The sequence below is a fragment of the Gavia stellata genome, chromosome 18 (genome assembly GCF_030936135.1).
Source record: "Gavia stellata isolate bGavSte3 chromosome 18, bGavSte3.hap2, whole genome shotgun sequence".
Classification (NCBI taxonomy): Eukaryota; Metazoa; Chordata; class Aves; order Gaviiformes; family Gaviidae; genus Gavia; species Gavia stellata.
The window spans coordinates 3,898,248-3,922,188 of NC_082611.1; the positions used below are offsets into that span (position 1 = coordinate 3,898,248).

Genomic DNA, 23,941 nt, shown 5'->3' on the forward strand with positions numbered 1-23,941 from the left:
TGCTCAGGCCACGTCCCTCCACAGTGGGATGGGAGGAGGACTGAAGTGGCTGCTGACTGATGGGTGAAAGCGAACACCACGCAAGGAGCAGCACTGAGACTCCTGGGAGTGGCTGATGGCTGATCAGAGCGGTGGTCCAGGTTGGTCATGGCTGAGAAGGTTCCCAGGTCCTCCAATGCTCAGATTACGGAAAGCGCTACGGTGAGCTCAGATTAGGGCAAGTGGCTGCACATCAAAACATCTTAGAGGGCATGTGCCTGCTGATGAAGGAAAAGCCTTTGTATCCAAGTAGTTGAGCATCTTTCCTACCCTGCTTCTATCTCCAGGACTTCCATGTACGCCCGGGCAGAGATTACAGAGCACTGCATTGGGAGAGCATCCCTGTATGTGCTCTGCCCGCTGCACGGTGCTGGCATCTTGGCCGGGGACAAGTGGGGCACCTACGGGCAGGACCGGATGGCTGCCATGCGCTGCTGCAAGTGCACCGGGAAGTGTCAAGCCAAGCGCATGGCCATGGCAAGGCCACATAAGCTGGACGAGAACCTGATACATGCCGCGGTTAGATGACGCCATCTCCTGCTGAGGGTCTGGGGGCTGAAACAGAGACTTGCTGCTCCGAGTGGGAGGATGAGGAACTCTCCGGCACCCGCCGTGGTCCAACCTGGCAGGATTGGAGGTGGCTGTCACCAGCCCCGCAGTGCTCACCACTCCAGAGCTTCAGCGAGAGTTTTCTCCGAGGGCTGCGCTTGTACTGCCTGCCTAACAGACCCAAAATCAGCCATAAAAGCACAGAGCTGCCTGCTTCAACCATGTGTTAAGCACCCAAAAGACAAGAAGAAGCTCTGCTCCACGTGAAGGCTTTAACAGCCCAGCCCACTGTGCTGCGGGTTGCTCGGTGGCTAAATGGGGCTGGGAAGCCAATGTGCCAGAGCACTGCTTCAGCCCCGGTCCCGGCCAGGGCTATCGGTGAGGCAGGACCTGGGGTCTTTGCAAGTGGCTTCTTGAAATGCTCTCGTTAGCCCGGGATGAAGCCACCATGCCGGGGCAGCCCTGACGCTGCAAAGCAGCGTAGGCTTCTTCTAGGAAGACAGCCTCTGCTCGGCTGGTCGTGTGCTGCCTCTGGTGCTACCAGCTCCCTCGCCTCACTTTTAGTTTGCATCTGTTTATCGGCCTCACGGTGCTGAATTGTATGCTTTAAATACAAAAGCTATTAGGACTGAGAAGGTCTGAAGCACATACTGGTTTTGAGATTTTTATTTCAGGAAAAGATTAAAGAATTAAAATAGGAGCTGCCCTGCTGACAAGAAGAGTTGAATTCAAGAAGCTGATAAAAAAGGAGCATTATATGCATTGAGCACTGTGCATTTTCAGTCAATATTTGCTCTACTTTCTACTCTACTTTCCTTTGACTAGGAAAAGGGAGTTTCACATGCGCACAGACCCTGGGATACACGGGACTCAATGAGAGGAAGGGAGTAACAGCAAAAAAAGAGTGCTGGGCTTGATCTAACAAAGGCAAGAAAGTGATCTTACAGCTCGGCCCCCGAAACACCGACTCCGACCACCAGCGAGACGGGAGGCAAAGACACGCCGATGGGGCGGACTCGACGGTGCACGTGAGTATCTGCAGCTCCCTATCCATAACCACCTGGGCAGCCACCAAAGCTCGCCGGGCTTTGGTATCGCCTACATTCAGGATACGGCACAGTCACGGGGCAGGAGAATCATTTCTTGCATCCTTCTCCAGCGAGATGTCAGTGTTGTACCTCCAGGCTGCGTATGCCGGCACGGACTTGCGCTCCCCGACAGCTTCCCCCAGGCTTCCCCCCCTTGTAGGTGCAAGTAACGCAATCGAGATCAATGGTTAGATTAGGCTCCTGGCGTGCTCTGAGCACTGGGTCTCTTGACAGCAGTAAGAGCTAGGTATGGCTGATACCACCCAGGCCCTGCTTGCATACCAAAACGGTTGGTACGACAGAGCTAGCTTATTAACAGGCTACTGAGCCTTAATACTGACACTTAGTGTAATGGTTTACAGTAAAGGAAGGATTCTCCTACAAAGCGCCGAAAAGAGGGGAAAAAACCCCACCCCGATCCCTTCCTCTCCCTCTCAGAGTCTCTGGAGCGTCTCACAAGCAGGGAAAGGAGCTGGGGAGGCGAGGGGGCGGCGGGGGCCACCGCCACCGCGGCGCCGGGTCCCGTCGGGGGCATCAAGACGAACGACAGCAAGGACAGTCGTAAGGAACGAGAGACAAACGGTGCTGGTGCTGTGCTGCCTCAAGCTGGGAGGTGCGCGTGGTCAAGCGGAGCGGGGAGAACTAGTCTTTCTTCAAGTCCCTGGATTCAAAAAGCTTCAGGCGTTCTTGCACAGTCAGGCCTTCCTTCAGACTCTGGGAGAGACAAAAGACAGACAGCGTCGGACACGGGCGGGCGGGAGGCGGCGGCGGGCATCTGGCACACAGAAAGGGTGCGATGCTCAGGCAAAGGAGACGTGGGCAGCAGGAGAATGGCCTCCTTGGCGGAGAGATTAGTGGGACATGCTAAGAGAAAACACAGGGTTATGGAAGGCGGTTACTGGTGAATGGTGCCTAGAGAGAGGGTGAGATTGCAAATGAACCAGGCGACATACCAGAAGCAAATGAGAGGCACACCATGCTGCAAGCAGGATTAGCTCAACTTGGAAAATGACCCCCGGAGCCTGCGGTGCAGCAGTGGCTGGACAATTTCAGCGGAGCTCCGGCACTGTGGGAGCCCTGGGCAGGCCAGCTCGGATCTGCTAAGCTAAAGCACCGCGCTGCTGAGCAGGACCTGCATGCCGGTCCTCCCTGCCTGCCTGCGCCACTGCGGCACCGACTGAACGTCTGTCCGTCTGGGACCATCCTGGCTCCGGTCAATGCACAGGCTTTGCTCAAGCAGCCCTGGAAACTGCGTTTTTGTTGCCAGTGACAATCCCACCCTTTCTCTAACCCCAGTCTGGGGCTCTCCCAAGCCAAAGCTGCCTCTACTGCACAGGGTTAGACAGAGGACTCGCTAAATGCTTGCTTCAGGTCTAGCAGGATCTGATGGCTGATCCAATTCAGATGCAGCATCCAGATTTCAAGGCACGACACTCAGCTAGCCAACAGAAAAGCCCACCCTGCTAGCCCTTGGCATTTGGATTTGTGGTATCTCTCGCCTACACATGGGGACCCAGGAAAACAGCAATGTGAGGGGTAGAAACCCAGAAGCAAATTGCTTGCCCCTTGTACAGCAACTTTAACCTGAAACTAGCCCAACGAGATGCACAAACCTAAAGCCAGCCTTCCCTCCTTCCTGCAGCCCCAAAGCTGTGGCAGAAAAGCTTCAGGGGCGCAGAGCACCAGGGAGTTTCTCCCTGCCTGCTGCTGCTGAGGAGGCACAGACATCTCCCAGGCTCGCAGAGCAATGGCTCTGCCCCTCCGTGCTGTGAAGGCTCTCACTGCCGGGCTGCGCCTGCTCTGGGACGGGCAGCCCGCTGCCTGCGCGCACCCCGCAGGTAACCGCTGCCTGCAAGCCGATTCCTTGCAAGGAATTCACTCTGCAGCTGGAACATTATTTTACAGACCATGACGTGGCAGCTTCAAAAGGCACAGACCTGTACGCAAAGCCCTTTTATTAACAGGCAGCCATCTCCCCTTTTGCTTTTACTTCCCCGACCATGGTGCCAGAGCATAGCAGCAGGTTAGACTTTTGGGCTGGGTTTTCTTTAACGTGTGTTTATCAAGGCAGGACTCCATGATAAACTTGCCCTGAGGCTGTGCAGATTCCCATGGTTACTGTATTTTTTTAAATGTTTCTCCTCCCACAGGCCCACAAATACAGAACGGCTTTGGGAAGCAGCACGGAAATGAAAGCACTAAAACGGATTGGTTTGAGTTTACAAGTGCTGTATGCTTTCTTTTCAACAGGCAGCAGAGTCTCTTGGGATGCGAGTCTCTGAGCACACACCTCCTAAAGGAAGTTTACTTTGGACCTCTTTAAATAGGCAGCAACCCCTGCATTCCAGTTTGTACATCCGAGTTCTCATTAGATGGAAGGAGACAACAGAAACCATTAGACTGTTCTGCCTGATGGTACAAATTCCAGCCAATTCACCCCTTAGGCGGTCTCACAACCCATCTGAGTTGCTGATTAGGGCAGCCTGATGAAGGGAGACTAATGCAGGATGAAATCTGTGATAAAGGGATCCTCCAACAGACTTCCCGGGGCTCTCCAGCCACCCCTCTGCCACCGTGCTGGGGAGCTCCCCTCTTTTCTCTAATCTCCCTCTGCAGCTGCTCTAACCTCAGTCTTTACCACGGGCCAGTAAATTAACTATTGCTCCAGTTCCTCGAGATACTTGGGTCGTTAGGATGAGCCTCGTTTCTCATCAGCTCCCTCCTTTTGCTGGATGAGCTCGGAAGCCTCAGGCCAGCGTGTGGGATGGAGGCACAGTGCCAAGGGAGGGAGCAGCAGGGTGGACACCGGGGAGCTGAAGGAAGCCTGAAGAGCAGGAGGAGGAGGTTACTGGGCAAGGAGGACTCTTTTGCTCAGGCACAGAACAACCTAAAGAAGCAGCTATTAAGGGTAAAGGAAATTTAGGGCAGCCCAGGACATCCCCTCTGCAGCTGAGACAGCGGCCACCATTTTACATGCTACAGGACTTTGTGGGAAATGCATTTATAGGCATCACTGACCCACTCCTCTCTCTGGCTAACAGCAAAACGGCTATTTTTCCTACAAGACCTGGATATTGCTGAAGTTTAGTCTGAGGCATGCAGAGTCATTCAACCATGCACACTCAGTGTCCCACGCTCCCAACACAGCAAACAGGAAAACGTGCCCCACCATGTCCAAATCCTCTCCGTGATGGTTAGCTGTGTTGGCAAGGGTAGGAGGAGCAGAAAGATGAGAAAGCCATATTCCCCAGGGAAGAGCCAGAGAGACTGCATTTCACAGGGATCTTGGGTGCGCTGACTTCTCCCCTCCCATTCCCCCTCCCCCAGTAAAATAATTAGCCGTAAATAGACCAGTCAGTCATTAAGAGAAGAAGGGCTCTCGTTTGCCATGGAGGTGTGAGCAGTGCATGCAAAAGTGGGCTGCTCCAGTGGGCAGCTGCGTCGCTTGGTGGGTGCCGGTTTGTTTACCTACGTGGCAGGGAACCTGGACTCGGGTTCATTTCAGTTATCCCATGAGACCTGCTCAATAACGGACTGTTGAAGGAAAAAAGCAAAATAAAGAAAAAAAAAAAAACAAAACAAAAGAAGAAGCTCATAAATCCTAAATGCATTGGCATTCGCGCAGCCCCAGCCCCCCCGCCCCGGCAGCGGTGCGAGCAGGCAGCGCACCCAGGCAGAGCCCATGCTTGCTCTCCTCTCCTCCTTCCCCCACCAAGCAACACACATCGGGGACCACGAGATAAATGGTCTGAGTTGAAGTGGTGAAGGGAAACCCAACATCAGACCTGGCCCAGCAGGTCTGGGCTGCCCCTGAAATATGCAGAGATGCTCTCTGTATTTACTCGGTGCAGCACCCCAAGCTGATGACCTGCCGCTCACAGAGCTCGGGTGGTGACGTTTCCCCAGCACGAGCACCGGGCTAGAAGCCTTTTGCCTGCTCGGCTTCTCGCTGTGCCCAAGGTCCCAACCACTTCAAACATCAGCATGAGACACCAGGTATCCAGTGGTGAGAAGCAAAGCAGGTTTTGCCCGTGCTGATCTTCCTTCCAACTGACCTATGTTTAACGATGACTTCTGAGCGGCTTTATTTGCCCTTTTTATCCCTGTGGTCCCGCAGGAGCAGCCAGTGTGTAACGTGATGTAACTCTGGCTGTCCGCAGGCCAAGCAGGCGAGCTTGGCACAGCATCCCTGGGCTTTGGGACCAACAGCAAGTACAAAACAGCCAGAAAAACACAGGGCCATCTGCACCATGTTAACACGCAAGCAAAGCGTGTGTTAAATATGCCCAGGACCAAGGCATCGTTGTTCCATATAAAGACCAAAAATCATGCAGTGATGAACACTGTAAAACCTAAAATGATGTGCACATTTCCACCTATTGACACCACCTAAATTTCAACTGAAAATGGGGAGCAAATACTGGGAGAGTCCTCCTGTGAAAGACCAAAGAACAGGGTGAACGTCATCCTTTTTTTCAAGCGGGGAGCAGCTTCACACCTCGATCTCAGCAGGGGCAGGAGCGTGGCTGCCCTGTGAGCATGGCGGGAGGAGCGGACCCTGCCTGGCTGCACAGCCGGCCCTTTCGCAGTTGAAAGCTCGCTTTTCTCCCCAGTGCCATCCAGGCTAGAGCTAGTGACAGGGAAGTTCTCAGTTTTCTTCCCCTACCAGTTTCTTCCCACCTGGGACCCCCACCGGAGAGTAACACTGGGCATTTTCATCATATGGGAAGGGAGATCTGAGCTCACCTTTGACCTGATATTCCTTAGTTGCCGGCTAACACTGGATCTGTCTTTCTTCAAGAAATCAGGGTTGCTTTTTGATTTCATAATATCTGGGGAGAAGTAAAAGAAACAGTGTTAGCGTGGTGCCCGTGGGCTTCCTGCAAGGAGCAGGGCTGGGGCTCTTCTGCCCTCCCAGCCCAGGCAAGTGCCCCAATGAGCCCGACTCAAGCAGCGCTGCCGGAAGGGCAGAGGGGACTCTCGGGGGTCTCCGCTCCCCTGCACCACGTGTAGCATGAGCTTTCCCAATGCAAAATGCCAGAAGGCTTTCAAAGCCCATCTGTTTCCCATCCGTGGGGCTGGAAGGAGGAACTACCACAGGAGGGTCCCTGTCATCTCCAGTGAGACTGTCTGCAAGGTGCAGAGGTGGAAAGCAGCACAAAACGGCAAAAAAGCACCATTCAGACCCCTTATTGCACAAAGGCTCGTATGCCAGGATGCACGTGTTAGCTCGGGAAACCCACGACCGCTTAGAGCTGCTGGAGGAGGACTGACCATATCCCGATACAGTGGTGTTCACAGGGGATTTCTCTCCCTGAGCTTCTGTGGCTGCTTTCAGCTGCTCTTTCAACCTGCTGATATCACAGTCTGCCTTCGCCTTCACGATGCTCAGCTCCGTGTAGATGTCTTTGTACTTGTCACTGGCATATTTCTTATCCTGGCAAAGGAACAAGAACAACCCAATGGAGCCAAGGGGGTTGTGAATGCGCTGAAGAGGAGCTTGGCAAAGGCCAACAGAAGAAGAGCTGGCAGCGGGGAGAAATCCTTGGCCAGGGCAACGCACGCATTTCACACACAGTCTCAAAGCCGCGTCTAACAGCAGTATGGTACTTGAGATGGGCAGAAAGCTGTGAGCCCAGCAGCGAGCATACAGCGCTGCCCGTACACGCAGCCCCTTCCTTACAGGATTACTTGTTTGTGGGTTTTAATTTTAGCAAAGACATGGAATTCAAGCAGAATTCCCAGAAATGGCCTTGGCAAAGAGGCTGTCCGGAGCAAACCAGATCCGATGCTGGGAGGTTGGGCAGATGTCTTAATACTGATTACTTTTACTATTTCAAATCTGATTTGATGTGACAGGAAATAGGGAAAAACACTGAAGGGGATGTTTTCCGACAAGAAGGGAGAAGGGGTAAGTCCTGAGTTGATACAGTCATGGAGTGCTTTACTAATGACACCAAAATGGGTATTCACTTCCATTCAGGGGAAAAATTAAATGTTGTTTCAAATGTGGGGATAAGTGAGCTGAAATCTAAGCACACACACACGCACACAGGAGCAGAGCACAGCCCGTAAGAGGATTTGCAGAAATGTCCCTGGGCATTACCCTCAGTGCTGTCTGCAGCTCGTCTTTGAGGGAGCTGATCTCCTGCTTCAGGTACTGGATTTCTGATTCTTTGACCCGCAGCAGGACCTGTGGGAACAAAACCAGCGTGTGTTTGCACCCGAGCAGATGCAGCGCAATCCCCAGATGCTCGCCGGCTGTGCCCCATGACAACCGAGCCAGGGCTGGAGGCTCAGCCCTGTGCCAGCTCCACGCCAGCACTGCAAAGCTGCTGGTTCACCCGTCATCTGGTTCACGCAAGAAAGCTACTCCTGGCTCTAGTGGGATCTTGCCCAAACTTGCATTGCTGATGTGCTCCCTGCACACCCCTTGGTTTCTGTTAGTTCCCACTGCTTTGTGCAGCCTGGATCCCAAGGGACAATCAGGGGATGGAGAGGGAAGAACTGGTGTCTGGCTCGACGTGGTGAGAAGGGAAGATTAGGACTCCAAAAGCTCCTGGCCCCATTGCACCCCACAATGCACAGTGCTGACCAGCCGTGCAGACCCAATGCGTGGAAGGATGGATGGCTGTGGCACGCTCCCAGAATCACAGAATCACTAAGGTTGGAAAAGACCTGTAAGATCATCAAGTCCAACCATCAACCCAACCCCACCATGCCCATTAAACCATGTCCCGCAGTGCCACATCCACACATTCCTTGAACACCTCCAGTGATGGTGATTCCACCACCTCCCTGGGCAGCCTCTGCCAGTGCTTCACCACTCTCTCAGGAAATAATTTTTTCCTAATACCCAGCCTAAACCTCCCGGGGGGGTCCACAGGCACTTATGCCCACCAGTGCTGCTGCTTTGGCGCAGCAGCGGCAGAGCTCACCTCCAGCTCGTAGGCGTCCTTGCCCTGCGTGAGAGGCGATCCAGCAGCCTCTCCCCCACCCTCCCCGGTCAGCAGGGTCCGCAATCGCGTGATCTCCGCAGCCAGGCGGTTATTCAGCTCCTGGGAAGAGGAGGAGAGCCGTTGTGGGAAGGGGAGCATGGCCACGGCTCAGCACAGAGTCCACTGTGCTGCTCGTCGGGCCATTGGCCCATCACTCCCTGTCCGCACCGGCTGCCCCGGGCACGGCAGGGATCCTCACCTGGTTGTGGGCGTTGAGCTCCTGGTTCTCCCGCTGGCACTGGCGGAGGGCCTGCCTCTCAGCCTCCAGCGCCTGCGCCAGGTGGGCGTTCTCCAAACATTTCTGCGAATACTGCTCCGAAAGCACCTCCAGCTCCCGCTGCACCGACTGCAGCTCCTCCCTGGCAAAACACACGCTGGGTAGTGCCCTCCCCACACACACCCACACACCCACCCGTGCCCACTCTTCCTCCAGCGCCCTGGGACAACCCAACAGGGACCTAAGCACGGACGAGGAGGACTTGCATAATTCCTTTGGGAAAAAACTCAAGCCCAGAGTGAGCCAGCCCTTCCCTCTCCTGGCACAGCGGTGCTTGGGCACCAAAGGGAATGGGAGGGCTTTCCCTAGGAGGTTAAATAGAATGACTTCCTCAGGTTTCCAAAAACTGAGCTGAGATCTATCAAGTTTGCTCTGGGCACTCAGGACTGGGTGTATTTGCACACCTACAGATCTTACATAGATGCATTAAGGTTAATAAAGCTGCTTGGCTGTTTTGCTCAGCTCCCACGTGAGGACAGCCTTGCCACGAAAAGCTAAGTGCTTTCTCCTCGCCTGCTTAGATTTCGTTGAGCAACCCTCCCGCTGCAGCTGTGTGAAAAGCAGCACCACATCTGCACATCTGTTACTTCTGGTGACCACAAAGCAGCTGAATTTGGGTAGTGAGGGGATATTGACCTGGAGCCCAAAAGATTACGGGCAACCGGGTGCCTCCGATGGGCGCAGCTGCGTCGGGACCGAGGGAAGATGTCCCCGTGACGACAGGTCTGCCCCTAACTCATTGCTGAAATCAAAGGGAGAAACAGGTCTCCCACACGGGTGATCTCCCTGCGAGACACAGCGACAGGCAGAGGACAATGACGGTCTTACAGGTATTGCCTTCGGAGGGCCTCGATGTCGGCATTGACGCTGCTGATCTGGGAGCGCTGGGACTTCTCCAGCTCTCGCTCCAGCTCCTCCCGGTGCGCGTTCTTCATGGCTTCAATGGCTGCGTGGGACAGCACAGCGTTAGCACCCAGCACCACTCCACCCAAGGGCGGGTTTTTTTGAGTTTTTGTTTGTTTTTTAAAGGAACAAAAACTGAGTCATCCCAGTGAACCTCCCACTGCTTCGTGGCCCCTTCAGTCTGTGCCCCTGGCTGCAAAGCAGCAAAGGTGCTTCTGCAGATCCCACTTTTTAATAAAGTCCAAATGGATGTCCAATTCACATGTTGTTTCCTGGATTGTGGGACTCCTAATGCAGAGATCCTGGGCTTCGGCACTTTAGAACTCCCTGGGCCACTGAAGAATTAATTCAGTGTGGAACCGGCAATAAATTAACCACAGGAATGACTAACGCCTTTCTGAGATGGAACTGAAAATCGATCAGACCATGTTACAGCCGAGGAGAGGGGCACCAAGCCTAGAGAAGGACCGGGAGATCCAGGTCCTCCATCCAAAATGTATGTCCCACCAGCTTCTCCCCATCTCCCTGTGATCCCCACTCAGCCCTCATCCCACCCCACGCTCTGCTCCTCCACACCAGAGCCATCCCCATGTCCCCATCAACACGGAGCTGCCCCACCACGGGGGACCCCCTGACGTGTCCCCATACCTGAAATGGTGGCAGCCGTTTCTTCTGCCAGCAGGCGATCTTTCTCCTCCCGCAGCTTCTCCAGCTCCCGCTGGTGCTGCCGCTGCAGGTCCTCGATCTTCTTCTGGTGTGTCTCCTCCATGGCTGCAAAGCCCCTTTCACATGTTGCCTGCAGAAGGGACGAGGGGAAGGGGTTGGCCCGGGACCGTGGGGCTGGTGTCACAGCGGTGGTGAGCCCGCCAGGAGCCGCACACCAGAGGGTAGGTCGGCACCGAAGTTCCATCATGGGGATCTTCTCCCTCCCCAACCATGGAGGAGCCGGCCAAGGATGGACCTTGCGAGGTCAGAGCTTGTCCTGTCAGCTCGACCCCTGACAGCTCCGGTGAAAGGGAAGGGCAGGGTAGGTCTGGGGTCAGACCCGACTGGGGAATGCAAATACATGTAATAAATTAACAGAGCCCCTTCTGCTCTGTTTTGCAATGCTTGATTTTATGCGGCCACCTCTGGGGCAGAAAGCAGATGACTCTTGACAGCAACAGGACCTGAATTCCCAACCGAGTATCGCTTCATATGCTGCACGGGCAATTATTTGCTAATTGAATTACTAGGAGTGAACTTAGGCCAGGACATGGGAGCAGCACTCTGGGGATTCAGGAGTCACCGCCCGTGAGATCCTGAATCCCAGCCCGGTCCTGCCCCGAGCACAGACCCCGCTCCTGCCTCTGCAGCAGGACAAGTGCAAAAGCCTGTTTCCAGTTCAGCCACCAGCCCGGCCGCCCCACCAAGCGCATCACGATCCCGGATGGACACACGGCTGCAGGACAGAGGCAGGACAGCAAAGCCACAGGCAGGCTCAAGGCACGAGCCGGGAAGGGGCACGTGCCGGGGATGCGGTGCACGAGTCCCGTCAGACATCTGGGGGCAACCCTGATGCCAAGCACTGCATTGGGCTCTTCTCTTAATGTTACAGACTGGCTTTGTTTCCTGATTTCAACGGATTTCCTCTTGATTCACACTCACGGTTTCCATGGGAAGCGAGAACCATCACCTAGGGAGCCACTGGGACTCCATGGGAGATTTGAGGGGGACAAATTCACTCCCCCAGTGACAAAAGTGCCCATGACAGTCTAACACCCGCTGACCTACACTAACGTACACTCCTCAGCATCACTTTGTTGTCTAATGCTCTGTAACCTGTGCCACTCTCATTCCCAGTTTTCACCTCTGGTGCTTTTATTCCTCCCCTTTAAGTTTGAATCCTGAGGCATTCTTCATTTCCTCAGCCTTTTGGTTTTTTTGAAACTCGTAACTTGATGCCAGAACCTGTCTGGACTTGGCTGACTACGGAGAGGCACGAAGCAGCCTTGCAGGATTCTTCATTGTACCTCTAACGCTGGAGGAAAACGGGGAATGCTCCTCCAGAGGTCTGGCTGTAGAATCAGTATTTAATGTATTGTAAATGCATTGCTATAAATCCAGGACATTTGAACATGTACAAACCAGTATCTCGTGTTACTGATGGTACATTCTCCATCAGCTTCAGAAGAGAAAAATCGAGCACATTTTAACCTGGAAATCGGACAGGTTTGCAATCGCCTGGTTAGCTTTCTAACCCAAGGAAGTTTCTATTGTGCTGTCTGTCCCTCTGCTTCCTATCGAGGTGCAGAGACAGGCCGCTTCGCCCTGCTCTCCCCTCGGACCCCTCTGCCCCAGAAGATGCTGCTTGCCTTCCCGCCAGGCAAACTGCGAGTCTGGCAAAGAAAAGCTGAAAACAGAGGCGGGAGGTCAAGTTCATTGCTTGCTGTTATTTTTCAGCCTTGGCTTTGGTTCTGGCCTTTTTGCTTCTTCCAAAGCAAGAACATCCCTATTTGGTACCTGGCTCGCAGGACAAGGCGTTACCCGTGTGTCCCGCTGACCCCAGCTGGGGGTTCAAGAAGGGTTTTTCCTTCCTAAGGGTTAAGGTGGAGGAGATAGCATTCAGCGAACACCATCGCATCACTCCCATCTCCCCAGCAGCTCTCCCTCCCCTAGACACCCGATTCACCCATGATGGGATGCAGCAAAACTACTGCTCTCCCCAGGCTAAAACCAGCTTTTGGCTAGAGTTGAGCCATGCTTTACCCCCAGCCCAACTGTGCGCTGAAGATCTTGTGGCTGGAAGCAAGCTCTTCCACATTTTTGCTGACTCTGAAGAACGACTGCTCCGTGAAAGCCTCGCCGGCATGGCCTCTGCGTGCAGACTGCATCGCTGCCCTTTCGGCTGCCCGTTCAACCTGGAAGCCTCCCTGGATGCTGCCAGGAGTCCTCTGCTACCCTAAACCCACTTCCTAACTGGAAATGCTCTCCGATCAAAAGCAAAACACCAAACCCAAGTGTTTTTTTTAGACGCTGTACCATCTCAGGCTCATTTTTACAGCCAGTCCTGACTGGTGGAGCAATCTGAACACAGGCACTTCATTGCCACCGGGTTTTTCTGCGCCTAGCCCGGGCTTCCCGTAACTGTGCACTGTTTGTTGCTTAAAGAACGCTGGTGTGCAACACCAGGGTGGTTCTCCTTGCAGCCTCGTGCAGAGGAGCTTTGCTTTGCTATAGAATCTGGCATCTGTTTGCAGCTACTTTCCCCAGGAACATACATTTTGAGAGCATTAAGTTTCCATTTCATCTTACATTTTTGAGGGCAGCAGAGACAGACTGGAGATTTGATCAGACTGGGAAAGACAGAGTTGAGAAACGCTTTTAAAGGGAAGTCACGAACAAAACGTACGCCTCAGGTACGAGGAGAAACACTACGGTCTTCGTATTGAAGGACAATGTGAAGTTATCAAGCTACTTCAAAACCCTCCCTCCCTCTACACGCAGAGACCGCCTCCAATAAGCAACCGTCCCACTGAGACCAAGCCCTCAGCAATGCCTTTAGAATACCCCAGCATGGAGAAGAGGGAAATGCCATGCTTTACAGAGGCCTTTCTAACACTTTGGGGCTTGCTTTGGCCTGCTGACTCTTTCGGGGGACACCCCTCGGTTTGGCAAGCGAACCCTGGGACCGAACGCACCCTCCCGTGCACTCAGCAGCGGAAAGCGTAAAGCGTGAAACGTATAAAGACCTTTAAGTTTTCAAAGTCTTTCTGGTATTTTTCCCTCAAGGTGGAAGCGTTCCCCTCCAGATGCTTGTTCTCCAGCTCGTCCCTCATGATGTTCATCTGGGCCTCCAGCTCCTGGATGCGCTCCCTCAGGCCGTGCATGGAGTCCAGGTCGCTGCCAGGGCCCTGCCCGGTGCCACCCGCCTCACCGGCCGCCCAGGCGTCCCCACCGCCCGGGCCTGCCGCGGGGGACGCCTCCGGGTGCTGCCTCTGGTACTCGTCCAGGGTCTCCTGCAGGCGCTGCAGGTTCTGGCTGTAGTGCTCCTGCAACGCCTGCAGCTCCTCGCCGTGGATGACCTGCAGCTCCTTGATCTTGGCCTGGAACTTGTCCTCCAGCATTTGCATCTGCTCCAGGTGATACCGCTCCATGTTCTGCTTGTCACGGACGATGGCATCCAGCTGGTTGAGGCCCTCTGTCCTCTCGGCCTTCAGAGCATCCTCTGTCCTGTTTAATTGCTCTATCACGTTTCGAATCTCCTCCTCATAGCGTCCCTGTAATTCGCTCAAGCTCTTGCTGTGTTTAAGCTCTTCTTCCTCCAAAAGCCTTCGCTGACTGTCAAGCTGGGACACCTTTGCTTTGAGATCAGCGTTCTCCCGTTCAAGCATGGCGATCACCTCGCCGTACTCACCCTGCTGCTTTCTAAGCAAGTCTTCGTACTCGTCCCGAAGGAGAGAGACCGTCTTCACGCGCTCCTGGCAGAGCGCGTCCATGCTCTGCAAGGACTCCTTGTAGGACTTCAGCTCTCTCTCGTACTCCAGTCGGACTTTGCAAGCGGCGTAACAAACCTGAGCCTGAACAATTGCATCTTGGACTAACAAAGAGGAGTATCGTTCAAGGTCTCCCATGCACGAATGGTATGAAAGACTCTGAGATATCTTCAGGAGCTTCTGACAGTCTCTCATTGCCTCCTCAGGAGGCAGAGAGAGTAAGGCAACAGATATTTCCTTCAGAACATTTGATTTGTCCTTTAGTTGTTGGGCAAGATCTTCCTGAATGGAAACAAGAGCTTCATGACTACGGTCCGGCAGGCTGCCAATCTCCTCCGCCTTGGCTAATTCCTGACACAGCACCATTTGGAGACGGCTCCCATCCCAGGAGATTTGGGTTCTTTCTGAAGCATCTTTTTGAATTTCAAGTGCTTCAGAAATCTGGTGCATAACTCTGTCAAAATCAGGAGTTCTGTACGCTTTGATGATCTCCTCTAACATGCATTTATGCTGCTGGAGAGCTGTTTTGGTATTATGGAGATCTTCTTCGATTGTTTTTAATCTCTGATGAAAAGATTCTCTCATTTTCTGTGCGACAAACCCAAGTTCTGCCTTGATCAACGCAGCATCTGCTACAGCACTGAGAAAACATGGAGAAAAGCCCAAACCTGTTGTTTCTGTTTTGCCCTCGGCTTCTCCTTCTCTGGTGCTCAAGTGCACTCTCAGCTCCTCCACCTGGCTCCAGAACTCCCCTTCCAGCAGCAGCTTCTTAGATAGGACACTGGCCAAGTCGACTGCCGTATGAGAAACATTTGCCGGCTCCAACAAAACCACCTCAGCCGTTCCCTGGATCTCTCTCAGAAGCTGAGATATCTCAGAGCTTGCATTTTTCAAAGACTCCGCTATTTGGTTGATGAGAGAGGCCTCAAATGCCACTCTCTCAGAAAGCCATCTCAACTGGCCGGCGTCAAACATTTCCACTTGCTGCTCCTTGGAGACGTGCTCCTCTTCTCCCAAAAAAACTCCTTCTGGAGCGGGGCTTTCCGCGATAAGGCTTTCACTCTGCTGATACTCCAACGGGACTGGCGCCCCTCTCAAGGCTTGGATTGCGTTTGCTAAGGTCATTTCCATGTTGGAGAGAGTAACAAGGAACAGATCACCCTCTTTTTCCTTGCCTGATTTGGGCAGAGATCTTAGTTGCTCCCTGCACTTCTCTAAGCAAGTCAGCGCTTGATTGTTTTTCATTTGGAAACCTCCCAGCTCGCTAACGTGATTTTCTATCAGCTTGAACTTTTCCTGCCTCTCACTCTCCAGCTGTGAGATCAAAGCACTGACTTGGGATAAGCTGGTCTGAAGTTGTTCCCGCAGCTGAGACTCAGTGCTGGCCCACTGATGGTGGAGGGCGATGAGCGTCTCCTGATTATGGCCGTGCTGGCTTTCAAGCTTCATCGTTACATCTTTGAGTTTTTCCTCTGTAATATAAAGTTTGGTTTCCAGGGAATGGATGATCGAGAGATAGGTCTCAGAGTCGCTTGTCCCTGATGATGGGTAACCAAGAGCTGGCTCTGATGACATGCTTTCTTCAGACAGCGATCTGTCTTGGCTCGTGTCTGAAGAGGTACTGCTTGTCCAGTTTTTCTCCGATCCGTCTGGATGGATGTATTTTTGGCACTGGATGCTCGAGAAACGGATTCTTTGCCTCTTGGCCCCCATGATTCCTACATCAGGCTTTGCTAAGGCTTTCTGAACTAACTCTTGGTCCTGGAGCTCTACAGCTTTGGACGGGGAGCCGAATTCCTCTGCTTGCCTCTGGCTGGTCTCAAGAACCTCATCCTCCTCCCCCTCCTTCAGTGCGTAAGTCAGGGCTGGGAGGACATCCTGAGTTTGCAGAGGCTGCCCCAGTTGGGATGGATGACTTTCGTCAGCCTCGAGACTGGGGCCAAGGTCTTCCGCCTCCTCAGCACAGGGACCTGTGCCTACACTAGCTAATTTCTTCAAAGCCTCCTCCTTGGCCTTTAGCTTTACTTTAGTCTCCTCTAAAGTGCTATCTAAAGCAACCATTTTAACCAAAGCCTCACTGAGATCTTGGTCTTTCTTCTCCACAATCCTCAAGTGCATTTCCTTAACGTGTCTCAGCTCTTCTTCTTTTTCTTTCAGCACCTTCTGCACACCCTGGAACTGATCCGACACCTCCTCGAATGATTGCTCCAGATTGTGGTAGTTGGTCTCTTCCATTTTCAACTTCGCTTGCAGCTTTGCAACTTCATTATCTGACTCGGCGACCTGATTCAGGAGCTCGTGGAACCGACATTTGATCTGATCTCTCTCTTTTTCGAGCTCCTTGATGTGCTCGGCGAGTTTCTGGATGCTGGCCTCCTTCATCACCAGCTGCTCCTCCAGCTGGTGGACAAGCTCGCTGCCTTCAAACTTTGCACTCAGCTTCTCCTTCTGCAGAATCTCCATTTGCTGCTCGTTATTTTGCAGCTGGTTCTCATACTCGTTGGCCTTATCCTCCACCTCCTTCAGACTCCGTATTAAAACCTGCTTTTCCCTCTCGCAGCTCTCCAGCAAAGCCTCGTAATTCTTCTGCAGCTTCTCCTCCATCAGGATCCGCGCTTGCTCGCTAGCGTTCAGCTGCCTGCTCAGGTCCGCGATCCTGTCTTGGAGCCGTAGCACCTCCTTCTGATGGTCCCTCTGCAAAGCCTGCTGCATCTCCAGGTCCCGCAGCTCCTGGGTCTTCTCCAGGAGCAGAGCCTCCGCGCTCTTCAGCTTCTGCTCACTGGCCTTCAGCTGGGAGCTGAGCGCAGCCTCGCCGTGCTGCCACTCCTCCAGCTGCTCTTTGGCTTTCTCTTTTTCGCTCCTCAGGTCGCTCTTGAGCTTGGCCAGGGTCTGCTCCTTGATGGAGAGCTCGGCCGCCGCGTTACTGAGCCTCGCCTGCAGGCTCTGAATCTCGGCTTCGTGGTGCCGGATCACATCCTTGGCCTCGGCATAGCTGCGCTTCAGCGACTGAATCTGCTGATTGATCAGCTCTTGACGTTGGCATTGGGCTTCCAGCTCGCTTTGGAGGTCTTGGTTGACTTTGTGGAGCCTCTGCCAGGCACCTGATGGCGAGGCGGCCACCTCGGTCTTAAAAAAATTGATTAAATACTAGGTTAGTAACACTCTTGGCTCTCCCTTCTGAGTGTCACACCTCTGGCCAGGCAGGCCATGGAAAAGCTCCTCGCAGCGATTTGGCTGCTACCCACATGCTCCAATTGGGATGATTTGTTCTTGGCACAATTTTTTTTGTTTGTTTTAACCAACTTTTTTTTTTTTTTTTTTTTGAATGAGCAATAACTGCTTTCCAGTAACAGAAAACACGGACCACAACATCAAAACAGCTGTACAGTAACAGGCTAAAAGGAAAAAAAACAAAACCAAAATCAAATAGAACCAAAAAACAATGAAAAAGAAACACCAGCAGTAAAACAGAGACGGACAGACGAGAGAAAAACGGGAAGGGTGAGAAGGAGGAGGGGATGGGAACAGGTTGAGAAGAAAGGAACTGCTTTTTTTAGCATGTTTGTTCGTTTTGTTGTGAAACAAAAAGTGCACAGTTCAGGTAACACAGTCCTACCGACCAAAAGCAACAACAGAAAGTGAGGTGACAGCAAATGACATCACATCCCACCCAAACGCAGGGAGACAGGACAGCCGGCGTGGCGATGTCATTTCTGTGACTGCCAAACAGGACTTAGTGGCTGCTCATCGCATTAAAGAGATGATGTAATGCTAAAGTTTAAGACTAGGGAGGATCTAATTTCTCTACCTGCAAAAAAAAAACAACAGAGGACAAAATAAAAAGCCCGACAAGTGAAGGGAGGGAAAAAGTGCGATGAGAATGTAAAATAAAAGAAACCAACCTTTGTGAGATTCAAACCAAAGCAATGTAGCATGCAAAGAGAAAACTCACAGAGAGAGTCATGCAAAAGGCGACAGAAATTATGTATCTTTTAAAAAAAATACACAGACAGGAAGAGGCGAGAGAAGCACAGCGTTAAGCCTAGGAATTTGGCCTGCCTTGCTGTACTCTGGTTGCTGATAAGGAAAGCCCACAGATGTGACACTCAGTTATGTTAAGTTAAATTTCATGCTTTACACCAAAAACATGCAAGAACATCCGCCCGGGACAGGTTAGTACGTGACCCCTCCCGCCCGCCGTGACCGGAGCCGGGGGATGTCTCCAGTCTATTTGCGAGGAGCAGGAGCCCTCGCCGTTTCTCCCGGTAGGGTTCAAAGTTGGGGTGCCCGTCACGAGGAAGCTCAGAGCGAGAGAGGGGTTACACAAAGCCGGAGAGGCTTCAATGCACGGCACATGCATGGGGGTGGGTATCTCAGCAGCTGCCTTACGAAACGTGCAGCGTCTTTTATGTCGCGGCAGTGCTTGGGGGTCCATACGGGGCTGGTCATGCTGCCAAGGAGGGGTTGGTGCCCCCCCAGGCAGCTCAGAAGGGATGGGCTGGCAGCAGTCAGGCTCCTCCATCGTCCCTCCCCACAGACAATGCAGGAACCTCTCCGAAATTAGGTATGATGGAGTTGGGGGACATATGAAATTCAGAGGGTCCATCCAAAAAAATGCTGTGATGTCTGCCCGCAGTCTGGGGCTGTAGAAACCCCCCGAGCGATCCCACTCCCTCCACCCCAGCAGGATTTGGTGGGGTTACTCCTGTCTGCAACAGAACTTTAATCCTTCTGCTCCCGTGGAAATATAAGGGAAATCCCCAGAACTATTAGACTGGAGCAAGCAAAAGCCTCCAACCCTTCCAAAAACCCTCTCCAACTTCTAGGTCAAAGTTTGGGTCACTTCTCACTGCGATGATTTGCTCAGCACTTCTGCAGACTTCCCCCCTTGTCCACCCTCCTCGTATCAAGGCGCTATGGCCAACTTCAACATGGCCCATCTGACGGTGGATTCAGCGTCCAGCTTTTAGCCCCACTGCCTGATTTTTCCGGGCCCCAGGCAAAGGGAGGTCAGATGTCTTTGCTCCAGGGAAGCGGGAGTTAGTTACTCTTCCAACACTGCCAAGTGAAAATGGAACTCCTCCAAGCAAGCACTGTCAGCTCGGAGACTCCAGAAATAAATGCATTAATAACTCCCCCAAGGAGATCACCGGCAAGGAAGGCAAGATGCCCCCCTACCTGGGCTGGCTCTGCTGCCTGTGCAACTTTATCGGGGGAAATTTCTCCCATGAGAAATAAGGATGCAAGGTTCAGCGTTGACACTGGATTTGCCGCCACGGGAGCGCAGCGTGCGGCCATGCACGGCCACTTCGATCCACAGCCAGTGTGGCCAAGTAGATTTGAGCAGGTCAAAATGCTGCCCCTGCACAAAACAGGACTACGGACCCATGAGAGCAGCCAGAAGCTGCCCTGCAGGCGTCACGGCTCCTCCGGGCATGGATGCTCCCAGAGGAAAGGGCTGGAAAAAGTCTGCTTTGTTTGGAGGAGGGAAGGAAAGGCTTCCCAAAAGACTCTCCTGTCTCTTTTGCCAGAATCTCCAAAACACACTTCTAGGCTTTGCTGAGGAAAGGCACAAGAACCCACCAAAATGATCCAAGACACCGAGTCGTCCCGGTGCAAATCCCGTTCTGGCTGCGGGGAAGGGGCCTGGGAGATACCCCTGCGTGTGCTGTGTTTGCCCGTGTAACCACCATACAAACTCCCCAGCCAGGAGCAACTGCTGGGCTACAAGATTCTTAGAAAACCTTATGCGCACCCCACTGCCGGAGGGAAGTACCTGGGGCACAGAAAGGGGGAAACTGCTGTTGCACGGAAACAGCTGTTGCACGAGCAAACACAGTATAGGATGGATCAGAGGTGGACTTCGCTGAGGTCCCATCTATCTACCATGGCTATGTTTTGTTTTCCCTCGGGGATGCCAGCAGGTAATGCTATCTTCTGTCTACTGCACCCCAGATCAGAGGTTTTATTAAGCAGACGATCCTGGTAAGGGTACAGAATTAGCAATATTTGCAAGAAGGTCAAATCTCTTGGAGCCCACTCAGCGGTGCGCATCTCTGCGTCAACCAGGATGCCCCCACGAACACCCTGGACTGAAGCCCACCAGGGTCCCCCTCGGGCACAGAGGAAGACGGATTTCTCTCTCCTCCCCGCTCTCCTACCTGCAACACGTAGCCCTCCCGGGCGCTCTGCTCCCGGCCCAGTGCCACTTTCAGCTGGTCCTGCAGGTGCCGGTTCTGCTCCAGGAGCTCCAGGGCCTCCTTCTGCTTCTGCTCCAGCTGGAGGGACATGAACAGAGACAGCGGCCAGGGAGTGGGCAGGGGGTCGACCACAAGGAGCAAGCAGCTCAGAGGGGATGCAGAGCAGAATGAACGGGGCTTCTGATTGCACCACCGCTTTGCTCTGTTCTGGGATCTGGATTTCATTTTGCCACTCAAAATCCCTCCCCCCCTGAAAGAACTAAGTTATGCATTAGTTTAATTCGTAAAGCTCACTGCAGCAAAGGATGAACGGCACCAGCTCGTGCCAGGCATGACCCAGGCAAATCCCAGCCCGGTTCAGATTGGCGATACTCCTGGTTACTCCACGCCTGCACCCGTTTCATTCTTGCTAATAGACCTTAATCCCAACTAACAACAACCTTTGTTATCCCAGGCGTGGACCTCTTCCAAGTGAGCTGAGCCTCCACCTTTCTTTTCCTAAAATCGTTAAGATTGCTTGATGCAGGCTCCACAAAAAGGGAACCTTTGTGGTGTGTGCTATAATTCAAAACAGTTTATAGTTTTGTAGACATAATTGCAGACACAAATCTCTATAGTTGCAGAGGCACACAGAACTATGAGCTTGAATTTAGAGCCTGGTGAACGCACATCAATTGTACTCATCTCATCAGAGATGGCTGAAAACCAACAAAAGTGTAGGCTGCGTTAAATGGGAGGGGGTAATGAAATACCACCCTTGCAAGAACAGCCCTTTCTGCAGCCGTGGGAACATGAAAGCTGCCAACAGAGCTGTATGGGAATGGACATGGATGTGTGCCCTGCCAGCTCTCCAGGGGACCCTACAGCATCCCCACTCGTTGCTATTACAAAGTAGGAATAAATGCAGCTTTTTTAAGCCTTGCTCAGGCTTCCTACAGTTCCTGCAGCAGCCTGAAGGCCATTTCAACAGGCAGCCCACACCCCGTGCACCCCGCTTTACCTCCTTCTCCAGCAGCGTGGTCAAGTGCTGCTTCGTCAGCCCCTCGTCCCGGTCCTCGGCGTGGGTGAGGTGCAGGGGTGCAATGGGGATCTGCTTCTCCTCCCGCAGCGGGGTGGTCTCCACCTGGTGCCAGCGCTGCTCGATCTCCACGTGGACATTCTGCGGTTTGACGTCCGCCGGGACAGGCAGGATCCGGTCCACCTCCATCCTTAGTGCCTCTTCCGACCCCGCCCCGTCCACAGCATCGATCATCTCGAAGCGCTTGCGCCGCTCCTCCCGCCGCCGGGCCCGCTCCCGTTCCAGCTCTCCCGGGTCGGCGTCGGTGGCACTGGCGTCCCTGGGGAAGGCGGCAGAGCCGCTCTTGGAGGAGTCTGCAGCATTTGCACGCTCCTGCGCCAGGGCTTGCTGGATGGGGCGAAATTCGGCCCAGTCAAAGGTCTTGGACCGTCCTTCTCGCCGGCGCTCCCGGGCACGGCTCCGCTTCTGCTCCGTGTCCAGCTCAGCTTGCTCCGCATCCGGCTTCTCGCTCGGCTTTGGACTGGTCTCGAAGGAAGAGCTTGTTTTGCTTTTCTCTTCCGGCAAGGAGCTGAGAGGACAGAGAGAGGGTGAAGGAAAGCATCAGTGGGTGCTCGAGATGGCCAGGCGCTCCCACGCATGCCTCGAAGAGCTGGGTGGAAAGGGGCTGCTGGAAGCCCAAGCCAATGCCATGTGGGTGCCCCCCTGCCCCTCCGTCTCCCGTCACCTCTTGGGTGCAGGAGCTGCCGCTGCCCTTCCCCAGGGTCGTGCTGGTGTGCAAAGCCTTGGTACAAGCAGCTCCGGCTGCTCCTGGGCACCCCCCGGCCCCCAGAGAGCGGCCGATCCCGACCTCGTTCCTCCTCAGCAGCCATCCCAGGGCTGGCGACCATGACCCAGAAGCAGCCTGCAGCCGAGGCAGCGACCCCGAACCATCCTGCCAGGCGGGGAAGAGGCTTCGAAAGCTCCTCCGGTGCCCGCCGGCTGGCTCGCCGCCCGCCTCCCTGGCTGTGGGGCTCCATGCACACACGCCAGTCGACGCGGCCATAGTCACGTGCTTGTGGGGAGGGTGCCACCAGTCCCACCAAAGTCAGTCTGGCTTCAGAGCTGCGGGATGGAGAAGCACAGAGCAGCTCCCAGAGGTCTTGGGTAACAGGGGGAAGGTTTTCCTTGAGCTTGGCAAAATCAGGGTATTAATGGGTCGAAAACTTCTCCGTGCCACTATATGCACTGAAGGCACAGATCTCCCCTGGGGAAACCAGCCTTGCGGGCAGCCGCCCCGGCACGAGGGCTGCACACCGTCTGTGCAGTTGTCGGTGCAGCAAGGAGAACAAGAGTTATTCAACACACCGCGGAAGTCACTGAAAATGCCGATTTCTCAAGCAAGGAATGATTTTTAGTGCTGAGTTAGAGGGTGGTGGGTTGAGAGGGGAGACATACTCGTCAAGCAGGGAAAGTTAATAGGGAAAGGCAATACGGTTTCCAACCTACGGATAATCCATAATGCAGTATTAGCTTATTAAACGTAGACATGCCAGCCTTGTAACATGCAGATCAAAATTAAAAAAGAAAATAGCAGTATGCTAAGTTTGCAGAAGAAGCCTGTCCCGAGGGAGTGGCAGGCATTTGCCAAACCCTCTTTGCTATCAGAAGCCCGCGAGACGCTTCCCGAGGCGCAGCCCTGCTGCTCAGGCTGAGTCCTGGCTCTCCCCCCTTCCAGTACAACCACAGCATCCCCCCGGGCTCCAGCCTCCAGCGCAGCCTCGACGAGCTTTCTAGAAGGGCGCAGTGGGAAGAGCTGGAAAGCAGCTCCCTGGGCCCTTCGCTGCAGGCAAACCACCACTAACGGGGCTCTGACCCATGGGACCGCATGCACTGAGACTGCCGTGACCGGGAGGGAGCAGCAGCAGCACGGCTTCTCCTCCCACCTTTGTAACACGCCCAGCTCCCGTAGCCAACAACCTCATGTATGTGCATGTGCCCAAAACAAAGAATGGAGCAGAAGAGATGACTCTGCGTAGGTCCAGGGCTAGTATCTTCCGATGCGCTTTCATCCACGATCAAACCACAGGCTCAGTAGAGCTGGGTTTCAAGAAACTCTGGCAGTTACAGGCTAAAACCAGCTCGGAGATAATTCCTTCTTCAGCTCTGTCACTTGCAGCTAACAAAATAAACCCAAAAGGCACCACGATGAAACCTCCTCGGTCATTAGAAGATATTGCATGACTCCAAAGCCAGGCCCTCAATCTGGAGTCAGTTAGTGATTACAGCTGCATTTTAAAGAAGTAAAGCAGGGATGAGATGGAGTCTTAAAATGGAGAAGAGCGCTAGCAAAAAAGGGGGTGCTGGGACCCCTTGGACATTGTTGAGAGACAGAAATTATGCTGCTCTAAAAACCAC

At 53.6% G+C, this 23,941-nt stretch overlaps 1 protein-coding gene across 1 annotated transcript in view; it reads right to left on the reverse strand.

Moving 5' to 3' along the window:
* Positions 1-1,239: 1,239 nt before the first annotated feature.
* Positions 1,240-23,941, reverse strand: part of MPRIP (myosin phosphatase Rho interacting protein) — an 81,080-nt gene continuing 58,378 nt past the window's right edge. Inside the window, 11 exon segments of the mRNA XM_059826526.1 lie at positions 1,240-2,390; positions 6,423-6,508; positions 6,951-7,113; positions 7,783-7,869; positions 8,615-8,734; positions 8,874-9,033; positions 9,780-9,897; positions 10,503-10,650; positions 13,586-17,455; positions 20,491-20,607; positions 21,530-22,115. Of these exon segments, the coding sequence (XP_059682509.1) occupies positions 2,319-2,390; positions 6,423-6,508; positions 6,951-7,113; positions 7,783-7,869; positions 8,615-8,734; positions 8,874-9,033; positions 9,780-9,897; positions 10,503-10,650; positions 13,586-17,455; positions 20,491-20,607; positions 21,530-22,115 (5,527 nt within the window). The 3' untranslated portion in view covers positions 1,240-2,318.